This window comes from Vanellus vanellus (assembly GCF_965231255.1).
Source record: "Vanellus vanellus genome assembly, chromosome: 2".
NCBI classification, from domain to species: domain Eukaryota; kingdom Metazoa; phylum Chordata; class Aves; order Charadriiformes; family Charadriidae; genus Vanellus; species Vanellus vanellus.
This window is the reverse complement of record NC_138906.1, coordinates 62808122-62823270: the sequence shown is the minus strand read 5'-3', so window position 1 is coordinate 62823270 and position 15149 is coordinate 62808122. Positions and strand designations below refer to the sequence as shown.

The 15149-nt window shown below is 36.9% G+C and overlaps 1 protein-coding gene across 2 annotated transcripts in view; it reads right to left on the bottom strand.

The window, feature by feature from the left end:
* Window positions 1–15149, bottom strand: part of CLASP2 (cytoplasmic linker associated protein 2) — a 149426-nt gene that overhangs the window by 87902 nt on the left and 46375 nt on the right. For both annotated transcript variants that reach the window (XM_082499122.1, XM_082499121.1), the window contains exon 8: window positions 2102–2248. In XM_082499122.1, the coding sequence (XP_082355248.1) occupies window positions 2102–2248 (147 nt within the window). The remainder of the gene's footprint in view (window positions 1–2101; window positions 2249–15149) is intronic.

Genomic DNA, 15149 nt, shown 5'->3' with positions numbered 1-15149 from the left:
CAACAGTAGCCTTGCTGATCAATGATGACATATGTAAAATGGTAAAAAGAAAAGATTGAGGGTCAACTCCAGGAAAACCGGAAGGGAAAAAACACCAAAGAAGAATTAAACTGGGAAGTTATATGCAATGAAAGAAATCTATGCACAAGCAGATTAATAGACCCATAAAAGTTTCTCTCTGGTAGACAGCAAGAGAAAAAAGTAGAGGTAGTCAAGAACACCTGAAGCCTGGAAGACAAATTTCCACCTTTTAGCCATTTAGTGAAGAATACAAGGCATAACATCTTTCCTACAAAGTATTAAGGCAAAAATTCTCCATGGTCAAAAGCATCTGAGCAGTCTACACAACCACACCATAGATGCACATACAGACAAGCATTCAAAGAATACTTTAATCAACATTATAAAGGCCATCCAAACATTTAATCCTAAATTTAAAAAATTCTGACTACAGATATACTGACAGAATAAAAAAAGAGGGGAAACAGTTGCGTATGTGAGCACTCCTCAATATTTTCCAGAGATGAAAGAAGATGGTATAAAGCAAGGAATGGCCAAAGTTCTCTGGTTTTGGCACGTTTGAATTTTGTACTTATTCCCTGGATTTTTTCATTCTAATATTTTTATGTTCAGCAATACAGGAAAAGGAGGAAAAACAATGCCATAATTTTTTTTTTTTAAATGTCCTTTACTCCTGAATTTTTAGATAAACGGAAAAAAAAACCCAGTCTAGTGGTTATTCTGTTCTTGTTTGCCTTCCCCTGCTCTCCTATCTCCATGTTCTTACTGCAGAGCATGTAAAGTGGAAGTCTACGTGTAAAAAGAATTTTACATGAAAAACATCTACATTTAATAAAATATTAAAATAAGCACATATTAAAAGAAACAGGAATCCTGAGTATTCAGTTCTGGTACTATATATTTTAGTCTTGCATGCAAAAACCACCATGCTTCAGGTTAAAGGAGATGATAGTATTATTACTTATTTGTGTAATAATAAGAGTCAATTTCAAGAAATAACTTCCTTTAGGAAGCCTTTTGGGTGTTACTTTCTGACCCATACGGCTATCAATTTTGAGTTATGCTATGGCAGTGTTGATCCTGCCCTATGGGAATCTTCTCAATGTACTAGGAATTCTGAAGATCACATTAGAAAAACAATAAATTGTCAAAACATTAGCTATATCTTATTAATATGAATATACTTAAGGCAGCTTGTTTGGCATGTGTATTTTTCAAATTTTATCTTTGCAGTTCACATATGGGAATGCTACATGAATAGGAACATGAAAAAATTACTTACTCTTACAAAAATCCCTTACTGAAAGAATCAATTATTCATAAAAAAGCCATACCTGAAGCATGTATATTTCCACTTGATTATTTATTTTTCTGAATGTGTACGTGAACCATCAAAAAAGCTGTCACTTCTCTAGCAGTAAACAGTTGCTTTTGTTAGATTACCCCCGCCCTAAAAAAATGCGGATTTCCATGTTCAAAGATTATAATTAGTAAGCATCATCATTATAATGCTTTGAAGTCTACCATGCAAAAAAAAAATCCTGGCAAGTGTTTTGGCCCTTGTTTTTTATCTTTTACAACCAATTTCACATTACTCTGGCAGTTTAAGGAATAATAGTAAAAGTCATTCAGGTGTAATATACACCTCTGTAGAGGTATACGGTTGATGGCTAGTCCTTTCTAGCCATGTGAAACACAGTGTAGACCTACAGCAAAAAAATTCATCTACACAGACCTACTACAGAATTTCACAGTATATTTATATATACAGTAAGTGTTGTGAGAATTCCATCAGAAGGAAGCATATATTTATTTTACCAACACAACTGCTATCTCCGGATGTTAATTTTATTTATAAAATGAGAGGCCTTTATAAGCTAATTTTACATTCACAGAAACAAACAGACATGCACACACCTTTACATATGAATAATTACGTAAAACAGGGTCCCTCACTGTTTTCAGCTCTGCAAAAATACTGCAGTCATGAATTAAACATCACCTTCCAAAGTTCTGTTTTGTGCCTGCTCTGGCAAGGTTTCTGGGAACACCAATTAGAATGTGAATAGCTTTACATTACCTCCAACCTTAGGCCCACCAGCTGATCCTGGCTTTCTTGCACTGTTTGAAGGATTTCCTGGCTTTTTAGGCGCCGGAACCTTGAAGGCTGAAGCAGCTGATGATGGCCTATTTCCATCCACGGACTCTTCATCATCAAAGCTTTTGTCTAGAAAACGATATGTTAAATAAAAATACAAGTATTAGAATGGATGTTTATTTATTTCCTAATCAACTATTATGCTTCACATTTCACAGAAATCCACAAAATGTATAGATAAAACCAAATATTTATCACTTTGTCCTCTGTCTCTGACCTAGGAATAAAATGACAATGAGAAATAAAGAGCATTTTCTACATGTTAAATTCTTATAAAACACTATTTTGCCTTCATAATTAACCACGGTGAAACTGAACATAAAAATGAATCCTACACATTCATTCCCACAAAGGGAAAATATCTTTGCAGAGATTGAATATTTTTGCCCATTTCTGAATATTTTCCCCAAAGGAAAGCCCTTAATATAATTTTTATCATTCCAGTCTACCAAAGACAAATGCTTCTCCCTTTTCCTCTTTTACTCATGCATGCATTTTCTGCTACACATCCTCCCACAATGTGTCTAACCAGCACTCCCTGTCTCTTTCCTTCCACCCAGATTTTTCAACTTACAATCACAGATCCTCTTGCAGATCAGCCGCCTCATTCCTCTGATAGCGCTTCAATCCCCTCACCCTTGGATGGACCCAGCACCTCACATGGCCACACGCAGTAAATTCTCAATACTAATCAAAGATTCTATCAAAAACTGCTCGCAAACACCCTAGATCCACCACTGAGATTTGTGCCGGCATCTTTCTCTCCCTTCCCCGCACTAGGTGCCGCACAACCAATGAGCTGCAAGGTGACATCATCTTCTGGGAGCCACCGCCAGAGGAAAAGGTGAAAATTCTCCATGCAAATAAATTCATTCCCACACATGGTATTTGCCACTATTCCAATCCTTCATTAAAAAGAAATTAGACAGGCAGACAATGCTCCGGGGCTCGCACTCCTCTTTCCTATAATTTCAAGTTTGTGTATTTTTAATCAAGAAAGAAATTAATCTCTAGTGACTAAATAAAATAGTCTCGATACAAAATATTCAGCCTTCTAAAAAAACCCAAGCATATTCCAACAGTAGAACGTAACGGTTTCTCAATCCACTTAGGGAAGAAGGATTTATTTATAAGCTTGAGGACAGAAGACAGATATCACCCTATGGTTCCTATACTAAATAAAATGGGTGAGGCTGAGACACAGCTGCACTACAGTAATGGAAGACCAATTCAGCATAATACCTGCTCTAAAACCTGCCATTTCTAAAACATAAAATTAATTGCAAAGCTTTGTTATCTCTGGAATGGTGACTATTTACCCTTTGCTTATCCAGAACTTGCTCCCAGTGAAATGTCAGCTATATTTAATAATATAGCCTCCCAAAGGAAGGCAGCTTTCATTAAAAGGGCAAAGCAAGGTTTTGTCCAACAGCATTTGCTGACAATTACTGACAATTTTCACCAGTGTTATTTCCTCCTCTCCTACAAACACCCATTTTTAAGAGAATCTTGCTAAGAATAATCGTGTTTGGATATGAAAACTCTCAGAATCGGGGAAAAGGCGTCAGTATCTCTCCCCCCCCCCCCCCCCCCCCCCTCCCCACTAGCCCGTGTGTTGCCATGGAAACAGCACTCCCGCTCCGCACCCGGGCGGAGGCAGAATACATTTTGATTCCTGCTGGTTTTACTCTCAGTCTCTTAAATAGAACCGGGCATCAAGCTTTTTGACCAGGGAAAAAAAAAACACTAATCCAAACGCCAGGTTAAAAGCAATGAACTAAACACTACAGTATACACTATAATAGAAGTGTAAACAGTAACGGTTCATATCCAGGATGCGACATTACAGGTAATTTTAAAAACAGCATTAAGAAATATCTTGTAGATTTTTTTTTAAGCGGCATGAAGAGATCAACACTGACACATGAATATGCCATTATAAAAACTGATTAGAAGTGAAAACATGCTTTTCAAATAAAAATGGTTTTGTTGCCACATTTATTTTTTTTATTTTTTTTTTTTAGGTTTGATAATGAAACAGGCGAGGCGGTCAAGTTACTATCCAACAACACTACAACACAGCATTGATATGCAAATACTGCACAAGAAGCCTTTGAAAAAATAAAGTTATTTGCAGTACAATTTTAAAGATAGTAAGTGAGCATTTTGCTCACTTGTGCAAAACCTCCTAATCAAGAAAAACCTAGACAACAAACAACAGCATACTTCGGGACCCAATGGCTCAGATAAATTAATTTTATTCATACCAAGCAATTCATTATGGAGTATTGAAAATGGAGAATTGTAGAAATTACTGCTCAATCCCAAAATGCAGAAATAGAATTGCAGCAAAACACAAAACCAAACATTCCCAGCTATTGACATGTAGTGTAAATTACAGGACAATATATTAAACAATGATCTTGATAATAGCACGAAATTACTTTGCTTAAGTTTTTTTTCATACATTTAAAACATTGTTAACATTGGATTAAAAACCTATGCCTAGATATAGTTTGATAATTTCTTAGTCCACACAAAACACAGCTTTTAAAATATTTTTTTAAATGTTCAAGTATTTCTGAGAAACATAGAGGTGATCTCAACCACTGATACCCAGACATTCTTAACTGGACTCTTCACGATTTATGCTAAAATAAGCTAAAAACTAAAGTACAGTCACTAAGTGTTCCAAAATTATAGCCCAGTACCGTAAAGGTATAAAATTAACAGGTGAAAGGATCTTTCTTAATTCTTTTAAGGCTAAAGTGATAAAACCCGAGTTTTTTTTGTTGTGGGGTTTTTTGTTTGTTTGTTTTTAAATAAACATGAGCAAGAAAATTTTGTACTGTCTTTTATAGAAACCAGTTTTCTCCACCCTTTTGGGCCCTTACACTTTCATTTCCCTAGGCTCTATTAACAACGTAACCCCAATTGATCTTTAGGGACATTCCATTTTCGGAAAGATACCTACCAGTATTTGGGAAGATCTGAAACCTGAGGTCTGTATTTATAGCAGTTAGTGAAACAAAAGCATTATATTAGCTTCTAGTATCATCTGCTCTCCATGTGCTGTCACTCATGTGCAACAATACACTGGTTCATAGCTCTTACAAAAGCGTTTCCATATATTTCAGCGTACTGAATCCCAGCTCAAGGTATAACTGTTACTCCACAGGGTATAATCAGGGTTCAGTTCTGCTCAGTCCAGCTGAGCCAAACCTGTTTACTACGTGTCTTTGTTTAGCCAACGGACCAGGGCTGGAGCTCCTAACTGCCAACATGCAGAGCGTGATGGTGGTTGTACTGTCAGTATTAAACTGTGACTGTAATGTTAGTTTCATGCAGTCTGCAAACAAAATTAACTTCTACAACAGAAGTCATAAAAGCTTAAATATAATTGATACTTCAAAACAAATCTACCTGAAGGATGCAAACACTTTTTCATTTGAGAACGGCTACATAATTTTCATTCCAGCTAATTTTAAACGCCAAACACTTTCAGCATATCAAATTTTACGTGTTCAAATACACCTGACAGTTGAGAAAGCACTATCTAAACAACATTTTACAAAAAAGTTCTAAGCTACTAAAAGCAGGAATAAATTGCTAGCAACGTACAGAACATCTTACATTAAAAACACAATTGATGAAAGCCACTGAACTTCAGTTGAATCTCACAAGACTGTTATTGTACTCAGGATCTTAATTTTACATCACAATGGGTAAGAGGAGTTTTGGAGATAAGCCCACCCCACAGAGAAGAAGCTGGAATCTAGTACTGCCAAAAGCTCCTGAAGGAACCTGATGAGCAACAAATGTTCTCACTCTGGAACAAGTTCTCTTCCAGATGAACAAATTCAAAGCCAAAAAAAAAAAAAGAACAGTCAAGGAAAGGTTCTTCTTAGATTCAGAAAGCTAGAAACACAAGATTCAACTTCCAAGCATTATTTTTCTCTTCTAATAGAGGGAAGAGATCCGTACTGCAGAGGAGCATTCTGCAGGTACTACGCAGCAAGTGAACTGGTATCAACGAAATGCTGTGCATTTCCATAAAATGTTTCAGAGAAGTCAGGGGAATGTTTCTAGTGAAAAACCAACCACAAACCAACCTGCATGACATATCAGACCCTAGAATTTACCACGCTTTCAAAACTTGGGGTTTACCAAAGTTATTCTAAGATTAAATCCAGACACAGCTGTTCAATTAGAAACACAAACCAAAACTCTTAACCATTACAACGGCTTAAAATACTAAAATTCTTAAGAAAATGCCATTTGTACTAAAAATAACCAAAAGATACGTGGTATCTTTATATCTTGTAGCATTACTCTTGGGGGCCAGATTACAAATCTGTAGTATCTGTTTTTTTAGAGTGTTCAGAGGTATCAAAGGACAAGCATTTACAATCAAACTTGACACTCAAAGAACATTCTAGCACTGCCAATGCTAAAAACTTCTAAACAACCTATTTACTGTGATTTGGCTATAGAGCAGTAAGAATAATTACAGATGTATTCAGGCACAAAGGAGACTCTAAAACTTTTCATATCTAGAGAGAAAAATATTTATTTTAAAGAAACTGAAATTAAAATATATTTACCTTTACTGCAACTCAAGCCTTTACCTTAGCTCATCTTAAGATTTGTAGAATTAATGTGATATTTAATATCTAACATTCTGTAAGTCACAGCCAATAACAGAAGAAAGAAATATGGTATCATCTACACGGATGTAGAAATAGAAGGCCTGCATTCTACTCATGCTACTGAGATGCAGCCACTCAGAATTTAACTGGCCTTAAAGCAAACCCCCAAGTAACACCACGGGGGGGTGGGGGAGCCTGGATTCCCTACAGTAACAGGAACGAAAGCTGGCCATAAAGGCAAATCTCAATACTCTACCAGTATCGAGATCTTACATATCTAACACTACTAGGGTTGTAAATACCAACTTGCAGCATTTTACAGTAGATTGACAATAGTCAAACCAAAGAACATAGTATGTTTAATCATACTGCTTTTAAACCTCGACTTTTTTTAAAAAGGTGTCCTTCCTATATCCGTCTTCCTTTTAAGCATTGCTAACAGACACCAAATGTTTAACTACTGCTAACAGTTCCTCTTCCACACCACAAACTGTTTATAATGACACGATTGCGAAACCGTGCCCAATCAAAACAATGACAAGCAGATGAACTCCTTACATTTCCCAAGTCCTCCCACACCCTGCGCCTACCAAGACATCGACTGCCAGTCTCCCTTCAGTGATTTACCAACACTGACTGCATCAATTACTTGGAACATCTGGGACTGGATCGTTAGCTCAATTCCAGATGAACTGGTGCAGCCTACAAGAGTTTCTGCCAAGCATGAAAATGAAGCCGCAAGCACTACAGATGCATCAGGTTGGTTGATCCTTCTAATCCATACTTCAAGCCAATGCCCAACATCATTTAGTGAGCGCTTTATCCCTTACACATCAGGCATTCCATACAGCCCCGAATCTGTTTGTCCTGACACAAAGGACAGGATTCATTTGCCTAAGCACAGTCATCTAAAACTAGTTTAGACAGTCCTGGGTATCCTGTCTGGCTGCCAGCTGACATTCCAGAAGGGCACAGATCTCTTGTGGGTCTCGTGTCAGGCTTGTTTGCTCCCTGTGGCTAGTGTGGATACTACAAGGCACCTGCAGTTGCACTAGATGCCTACGTCTGGGCAGCTGAATCGCACCTAAGATGCTTTAGATGTACCATAAAGGCGTAATTCCTGGGCATTCTCCCTGTGCCACAGCAGGTAGAGGGATCTTGAACCATTAGGACACAAATTCTCATTCAAAAACAAAAATCTGCTTCCCACAACACTGGAGCATGGTTCTTCAGAACACAGAGAGTAGGGACAGAAATAATATGACATTGCTTACTGATGGATTTAACTTTACCTCATGGTACCTCCTCTGTTTCTCTTTGCGTTCCTGAAGGAGGCAACTGTACCTATGATTCAGTGCTGGCAACCAGTTCTCGTGTTCTGCACAACATATTCTGAAGCTCATCAGCAGAATCTCCAAATCTTACCAAAAGAGACTCCTTTTTCCACTGTAATCTCACTGGGGAACGGTGGGGAGTGGATAGAAATTACAAAAGTAGCTAAATAATACAAAAAAGCAAACAAACAATGTACTAAAGCCAACTGTGAAGCCAAATGCATTCCTTCAGTGCCAGTTTTTAGGGCAGTTCCAGTGGACTAGAGTGCCTTTTATAAAATATAAAAAAGGCAGCAAGCACGGGGAGCACCAGTCAGTAAGTAACAGGAATGAGGCAAATATTTATCAGTTAAATTTATGCTGTTGTTCCAATCTTAAATTCTGATAACATTCCCCTAACTTTTCAACAGGAGCAGAGTACAGCTCTCCTGCGTCCACTGATCAGCTACAGCACACTGAAAGAGGCTCACACCAGATGTGCTTTTTTTTGTTGTTTTTTTTTTTTTTTGTGTGTGTGTTGTTTTTTTTTTTTAACAGGAATCTAAATGAATGGGGCAAAAGAGAAGAAGGGAAAACTGGAAAAAGTAGACTAAACCCGACAGAGACAGTTAGAAAAGAAATATGTAGGAGTGGCAATGGCACTTGCCACAATAATTATCCATATTTCTTGCAGGCTTATCCTAATGACACTAATAATTTATCCATCTCCCTCAATAGTTTCATGAAAGAATATGTTCAGAAAAGATTTAATACAGAAAAAAAATAACACATTCCAGTAGTATTTTCCTGACCCTAAAGAAAAGCTAGTCTTATACTTCATCTTACTCTTGTGTGGCTGAAAGACACAATTTAAATATAGATTTCAAACAAAGCTGCAACAAGCCAGAACAAGTACTGAGCTAAACTCCCTCCCAAGCAAAACTTCATGTCCATTTCTAGTTCTGGAATACCTCCTTTAAACCAAAGTAAAGGTTATTTTCTCATTTCTTGCCATTAGAGTTGAAAACGGTTTCCGCAAATCTTGCTAGATTTTTAACCTTTGTAGCATCTCTAAAAGCACAGTCCAATTAAGTATGTTTTAAAAATAAAAATTAAAAAACTCTTCAGTCAGTTTAAAATTCTTGCAATTGGGCTCTCCTGTTATACATTTCCCAAACGCTACTCAGAGCAACCTACTGAAAACTGGAGATGCAGTCAGTATTACTGTACTGAAATCATCAATTTAACTTTATTTACAGCTTTCCTCAGGCATGTTCAATAGCCTCCTGAATCAACACCTAATAGTCTACAACCTATTAGTAACCAAAGCACAATGTTACCAGTAAAGGGCAAACAGAAAGATAGCCAGGGTCTCCAGGATTCCTGACAATGCAACATCTAAAATAGGATTCGTGATCAAATTGGAAGATTTTTTTAAAAGTACATACTGACTGTTACTGTTCTTTGACATCTGTACTACATTATAGTGTTGGGCCACACTACACTATGCCCAGTGCTGAAATATTAACAAGCAATCTGTCTTTTGGGCGGGTGGAAGGAAAAAAAGCATAGAAAGGATACAGACATGATTTGCAGAGGAATCTCAAAACAGATAATTTCTGACAATTTAAACATATTACAGGTTGACTCAGTAGCTGTAACACAAACTGATGGGAGTACTCCTCTGTTTTAGCACAAAGTATAAAATATGTCTACCTCAGCACAGGTGTTTTACTCTTCTATGAAATGTCAGAAGTAAAGCTGAGAAGGGAAGTAACTTCTGAAGCAATCAAGACCTCTGGTACACTAATATGAGTACTCCCGTAGAAAGTCTCCCTACCCAGACATTGATTAAAATGAAATTGGGTAGTTCACTTAAAATAGTAATAACCAAAAGAGAAATGAAAGGCGTGAAGAGAATTTTCACTTGATGCCGGGTAAATCCGTAAGCCACAGAAGAGACTCATCATTTGTACCAAAAGTTATGGTTTGCTTAACTGTTGTAGCCTGTTGGAATGCACACCCCATTTTTGGCCTGACACTTCACTACACTGCTTAACTTGCCCTCTAAAAAAACTACCACTTCGAATATATACTTGAAGTATAAACCCCACTATTCACCTTTAAAATACTGTGTAACTCAGCAGCTAGTCTTTGCTAAATAGGCCTGGTTTAGTTACTGTCTTCATTACCTTTTATTTCTTTCTTCACAAATTTCCTTTCCTTCTGCATCAAGTATCTACTCTCAATAGCACCAGTATTTTCTCAAGTGAATCTAATGACCTGTTTTAAAACCAATATATTTAATGTGAAAAGACATTATATTTAGAATCCACTATCCATAAATTACATAATATGGCTCGCATTACCAATGTATTTAAGTTCAGAAACGTGAGAAAAAAGGACCATTATTTTAGTATCTGTAGCTAAGTCAATCAAATAATTGATGTCCACTGAGGAAGAAGCGATTGGTGGCATTTCCAATAATTCATTCACACAGGAACACTTGAAGAGTTTAATGATTTAATTTTTCAAACTATCAATTACATTACAGCAAAGGTAAGAGAGGCAGCCTTAAGGGCCATGTTCATACACCTTTAGCATAGATCACCTGTATATGTGATAGCAAAGGGCCATGTGATATATATCATATAATATCAATACGAAGGTTTACAAACAGTGAGCTTAAATTGTGATTTACTATTAGCAGCTGAAAGCGACAGATGTACTTCTACCATCAGAGAAATTATTTTAGTATCAAACGGTCACGTTACTTTTTAGTGCCGCAAATTTCTGTGTTAAACTAAATTTGTATGCTGAAAATGTAAACCAGCAAGGCAGAGTCACAAATAAAATGCAAGTCCTAGAAGCAGAAAGTGTAACTAATATGAATACACAGCAAATAACACAGAGATTTATTTTTCTAAATTTACTTTAAATCCCCGTAGTTCAGGAATTCAAAAATAATTTTCATCTCTGAACATAAAAATGTGCACACCACAGCACAGAATAAAAGGGGCTGTTAATGGTCTTTGAGCTCACTGACCAACCTGTTCCCTAACTCACCTATCCAGAAGTGGAAATTAAGGAATTACGGCAAGTATGTCTGATATATAGCTAGGAGTTTTAGTAGCTGCCATTTCTCCTCCTCTTTTGCAAGAGCATCATCCAATCCCAAAGTAATACATACTGCCTGCTTCCCTCAGTGTTTCTAAGTAGTTTGCAAAAATCAACTCAATGCTGCGAAGAAATTTTAGACAAAAACTATCTACACAGAAATGCTCTTAACCTTTAAGTTCAACAGCAAACCTCATATTGCATAAGTTGATTGACCAAAGGACTTTATCAGGTCAACACGCAAAACAATCCATTACAATAAAAGGTTATTTCAGCAAATATAAATCTACCTATGGTAATTGTTTAGGTAACGAAGGAACGTGAAGGAGCTCCTGACATTTGATGAAAGGAAAAATATCTAATTTGAAGAAAGTAAGGTTCTTCTGCAGGGTCTTAAGAGTTTGCTCCACATCTTCATCCCTTTTCACCTTTTCTCAGCCTCCAACCATTCATAATTCTGATGGTTTTTAAGTGTTTCTCAGTTGAAAAAAAGAATTTTTACATCAATTAAATACACGCAAAGCTATACCAGAGAAATTTTAAACCAGTAACCATGAAAAATCTTGTTGCCTATACTATATATAGCTGTGCAATTCCTTTGAGTTTTAAATTGCAGTTACTTCTTGTAAGAATCCACAGGCATAGCTGGTTTTTAAGAGGCTCTTTCAAGTTAAGCCCTGCTCTTTCCTGCTGTTGCTACAAAAGCGTATTTTGATGAAGAAGCTGGGAAATGAAAAAATGCACAAAACCCAAAACACAATTCCTTAAAACTAAGGTACTTCTATAAATACGACATACAGAGTTTAATTTCTGGTTCAGGTGAATACTACAGCAGAACTTTCACTTCTGAAGGCATTTCAGACACCTGAAATGATCCAATTATAGCTTACTTGCTCATCGGTATTTACTACAGTAAGACTTTATTAAAAATAACATATAACAGTAAGGAAAAACTCCTCATATTTAATAGATAACAAAGATGAAAACTAACCCTGCAAGGCAAATATCCAATTAGTCATGTCAAAGAGTCCTGCATAATCTGTCAAAGAAAATGCTTACTAGACTTTAAATTTCTCCTTGGGCTGTTGGCAATTCTAACACTTATTTCAAAACGCACCTTTTCTTAAAAAAAAACAACCAAACCATAACATTAGCAATAGTCTGGAATAATCAAAGATGTATCAAAACAAATAAGGATATCAACCAAAACACCAACGGAATTTCTTTTTTTTTTTTTGTAACTTGTTCTTAGAAACAAATGGAAACAAACTCCAAAAGTAACCAGCACTTTTGACAGATATCTGGAAACCTTTTCAGTGGGCTGCTGTTTCATGTTTAATGAAAACAACAACAACCACCCACAAGCTCCCCAGAACCGAACACCAGAAACTCCTTGACACTCTAAAAATGTCATTTAGAAACAGGAAAACAGAACTTATTTGTGGCCATTATTCTAGAATATAAAAAAATAATCGAGTGCAATTATCACTCTAGAATACATGCTGGTTTTGAGAAAATAACTGTGTGTTTACCATATGTTTGCAACTTTGTTTTTTAAGAAACGCTCCAACTTGCACACTTCTTCCTTGAATTTTTTTTTATTCACATCAGTGTCGAACCACGCTGTATTCATCCATTCTCTGAGTAGAAACTGTGTCTTTTCATATACCCCTTGGCTTGTTTACGCATTCCCTCCCTCTCCCACTCAGTTGTTTCACTGTCCCACTGTTCTTTTACTGCTATTAGCAACGCTACGTGCATTTTATAGACAAAACAGTACTCAGAATCTATGTTAATCACTGGGAGTAGCATATGACCTTACCCTGAAAAGAAGCTTTGCACTGGTTTAGTTCAGAACAGCAATCGAATTCCAGCTCACGGTATCTGTCCTTCCTCTCTCAGGCACAGTGAGTAAAGCCATTTCCCAAACCAATGTGCCCACCAACTGCTAATAACGCAAGAGCGGGGGTGCGGAGCAATTACAGGTAAAGGAGCCAGTGCAGGCAGAGTCAGCATGTTTTAAAAAAAAAACAAAAAAACAAACAAAAAAAAAAACCAACAACAACAAAAAAAAACCCCACACAAAACAGGCCCAAAGAAGAACAGAAAAGGGAACTAGTCATGTGTTTCTATTTCCAAGAAAAAAACTTCTGCCACTATCTGCATTTTTTTTTTCCCCAGGAAACAGCTCTGAATGGTACAAAGCACCACAGTTACATCCTGCCCAATTTCTAGGCCAGTGTTGTAATTGCTTTATTACCATCATTCACAGGACCCTCTTCATTTAAAAAGCCTTCTCCCTCCTAGCAGAGGAAAGGAAAATCAAAATACACATCAGAAATATACATACTACAATTACATATATATTTTTAAAGTCAAGCTAATGTCTCAAACATCACTATAGCCTCTGTACCTTTCATATGTCCATTCTTTTTTTCTGTCCAAAGTAAAACATTAAAGCTGTACAGCACCCATATTTTACAGAAAATACTAATGAGATTAAAGACTTAGGAAGACAGCCTTCCCTCAGAAGAACATCAGGGAATGGAATATAATTGTTCTTGTGCTCTAGGACCATGCATACATTAATGAAGTATTTTGAAAGAACACAAAATCCGTAACTTGATACGCACACGTAGTAAGATATAAGGATAATTCCTATTCATGAACCAGTCACATATGCTTTATCATCTGAAATCTGACAGGTGTTTGAAGTCATGAAACATCATCACATTGTATGCCACTTAAATAAAAAGTCAGTAATAAATAAAGTAGATTTATCTTATTCTTTATATGATTCAAAATGGTATACTTAGTATATATTAGTGCAACAAATTTGTGCACCAAATATGTCCTCTTACAAAGCTGATTATATGCTTTTAGATAGTCCTCAAATACCTTATGTCTGGTACTGCAATATGTTTAGTACATCTTAAGAAAACCTACGTCTAATCTTCCCTTCATGGCCCCTCATAGTTTTAAGCACATAATTTTGTCCTTATTCTAATTACCTGGTTCAACCGGGAGCATGACAGTCCCTTACCTATGAAATAACAAAGTAGCATAGCCCAGACTGACAACAGGGTGAGAAAGCGCTGATGGAATTACAGCACCGCTGTATTACAAACCCCGAAGAGAAAGCACAACCCGATGTGCCGCGCTGCGATTCTGTTGGCGACCTCCTAAACACCCTAATCTGGTTATCAACGGATAAGGGCAGAAATGCATTATCCTCTCCAAGGAAGAAGAAACCCAGAGCGAGGAACGGTTGGTTCCTGACTGGTTTTCCTCAGCAGCCTCAGAACACAATTTGCAGGTCGCACGCAGACTGACGTTCGTTCACTCACACAAGTATGTGAAAAGCCTTTAAGGCTGAGACAGTGCATTGCTTTCCCACTGGCACGCATTCAGTACAGTAGAAGTAACAGCCCAATTGTCTGCTGGGCCAGAAACACAGGACTAATTTTTTTTTTCCCCTCTACATTCTTCCAACAAAAGACTGGAAAGCTTGAGACAGTTAACATGGGGGTAAACAGAAAATCTGGCTCTTCCCTTTAATCTTTACTTGAGAAATCAGATTAAGACTCAACAGTTAAGCACCACGTTTTATTTACATTTCTGCTTGTGGTCGAGAAAAGTGAGAAAATTCCAAAAGGTTACAATAAGCCAGTTGCCTTGCGTTCAAGATAAAATGTTGAAATTACCACCTCTCTACAGCATTTCCAAACATACTCTGTGCAATTTTGTAACATATCTAGACTGATTAAGTGAGCAAACCAAATAAAATAAATAAAAAAAATCTGTTCTCTGAAGTATCTGCACAACACCTTCCAGGAGATCAGCAGTGTCTCACAAATAGTAAGTTAAACATACATCCAGGCCACAACAAAG